This window comes from Puntigrus tetrazona, chromosome 5 (assembly GCF_018831695.1).
Source record: "Puntigrus tetrazona isolate hp1 chromosome 5, ASM1883169v1, whole genome shotgun sequence".
Lineage (NCBI taxonomy): Eukaryota > Metazoa > Chordata > Actinopteri > Cypriniformes > Cyprinidae > Puntigrus > Puntigrus tetrazona.
The window spans coordinates 17,346,435-17,347,985 of NC_056703.1; the positions used below are offsets into that span (position 1 = coordinate 17,346,435).

The 1,551-nt window shown below is 37.5% G+C and overlaps 1 protein-coding gene across 1 annotated transcript in view; it reads right to left on the bottom strand.

Annotated features, from left to right (window-relative positions):
• Positions 1-856: 856 nt before the first annotated feature.
• Positions 857-1,551, bottom strand: part of LOC122344738 (long-chain-fatty-acid--CoA ligase 1-like) — a 3,090-nt gene continuing 2,395 nt past the window's right edge. Inside the window, exon 6 of the mRNA XM_043238290.1 lies at positions 857-1,366. Within this exon, the coding sequence (XP_043094225.1) occupies positions 1,226-1,366 (141 nt within the window). The 3' untranslated portion in view covers positions 857-1,225. The remainder of the gene's footprint in view (positions 1,367-1,551) is intronic.

Below are 1,551 nucleotides of genomic sequence, written 5' to 3' on the forward strand. Positions count from 1 at the left end.
TATATATTACATAGAATTACATTGAAGATGTAATGCTGAACAACAATCGGCTTTGCTAGTGTTCCTTTAATAACAGATACACAGTTTTTTAAAGGCTTCAGGACATAAAACCGTCTACTGGAAGACAAAATCATGAAATATTTCTCACTCTCCATCTAACATGGACTGTGTGCTTCACCCTTCATGCTGATTGTGAGGTACAGTACAAAATTATTGGCTTTTTTTGTCGCATGTGTGCGTTTTCCTGTCTCATCAACACTCGATGCAGCTGATGACCATTAATAAGGCACATTTTTCCCTGAGACTGTACACAGTATTTCCCAAACACGCACATACACGATGTGAGATCATTACACGATATAGCTACTGTACTGCCGCTGAAGCAGTAGTTAAAAAAAAAAAAAAAAAAATTTACTAGAAAGGCCACAAACTTAAAAATGAAGGCTTGCTGTATTAAAGGAATAGTTTGCTTAAAATGGTGTCAAGTCATCCGAGATGTAGATGAGTTTGTTTCTTCATAAGAACGGAGTTGGAGAAATGCAGCAATGCGTCACTTACTTACCAATGGATCCTCTGAAGTGACTGGGTGCCGTCAGAGTCCAAATAGCTAAAAGCTGATCTCAATAAATAATCCACACCACTACAGCTCATTAAAGGTGTTGCAGTTTTTGACTACTAAAGCACAAAAATACCATAATATATGAGAAACATGCTAAGCTAACATACCTGTTTATCTGAAAAACAATGCTACAGTTATTCTCCTCTGAAAATGTGCGTTCCACATCTGTCTCTGGTTGGACTCTCATTCCGACGGCACCCATTCGCTTCAGAGGATCCATTGGTGAGCAANGTACATCTTCAGCAAATTTAAGCAGAATGGCATGTTTGGTTATCTACATCATCTCATTAGTAAAAATTGCTTTTAAATAAAAGAGGAAGCTTATTCTGTCCTCAATAACAGCATTAGGTTGTTTGTGCTTGTGGATTTCTCTTCCCTTTCTCCTAAAATAGTCAAAAGCAAAAAAATTACGGTGTCAAAATGTAGGGACGTTTTCCTGAGGTGGAATCTTTAAAGTCGGGTGATGAAGCTTCGAGTAACAGCTGATCTAAGGTATATAATCTTATTCTGAAATGCATATATAACAAGCTCTCTCTTGTTTTGAACCAGCTCTTTTCAGTCACGAGACCCAGATCAGCTCTGTCACTCCAACATATCTGAGGCACTTTACATTTTGATGTTAGAGTAAAGCTCATCGATCTGTTTCCTGAAGCAGTTCCTGAGGTCAGTGCGTTTGGCTTTCAGGGTGGGAGTCAGGAGGCCGTTTTGGATGGAGAACATCTCGGTGTGAAGAGCAATGTCCTTTACCTGAGAAGTGAAGAAATTACTTGATGTACTTAAAAATATTTAGGCCTAAATTTAAGATTTATATATTTGAACTGCATTGCACTTTCCATCCTATTAAACTTAATGTAAGGTATGTTTGCCAGTCACACGTAATAGTACTAATAAACTGAATCTATTGTAAATACACAGTAACTGGGTTTATATAT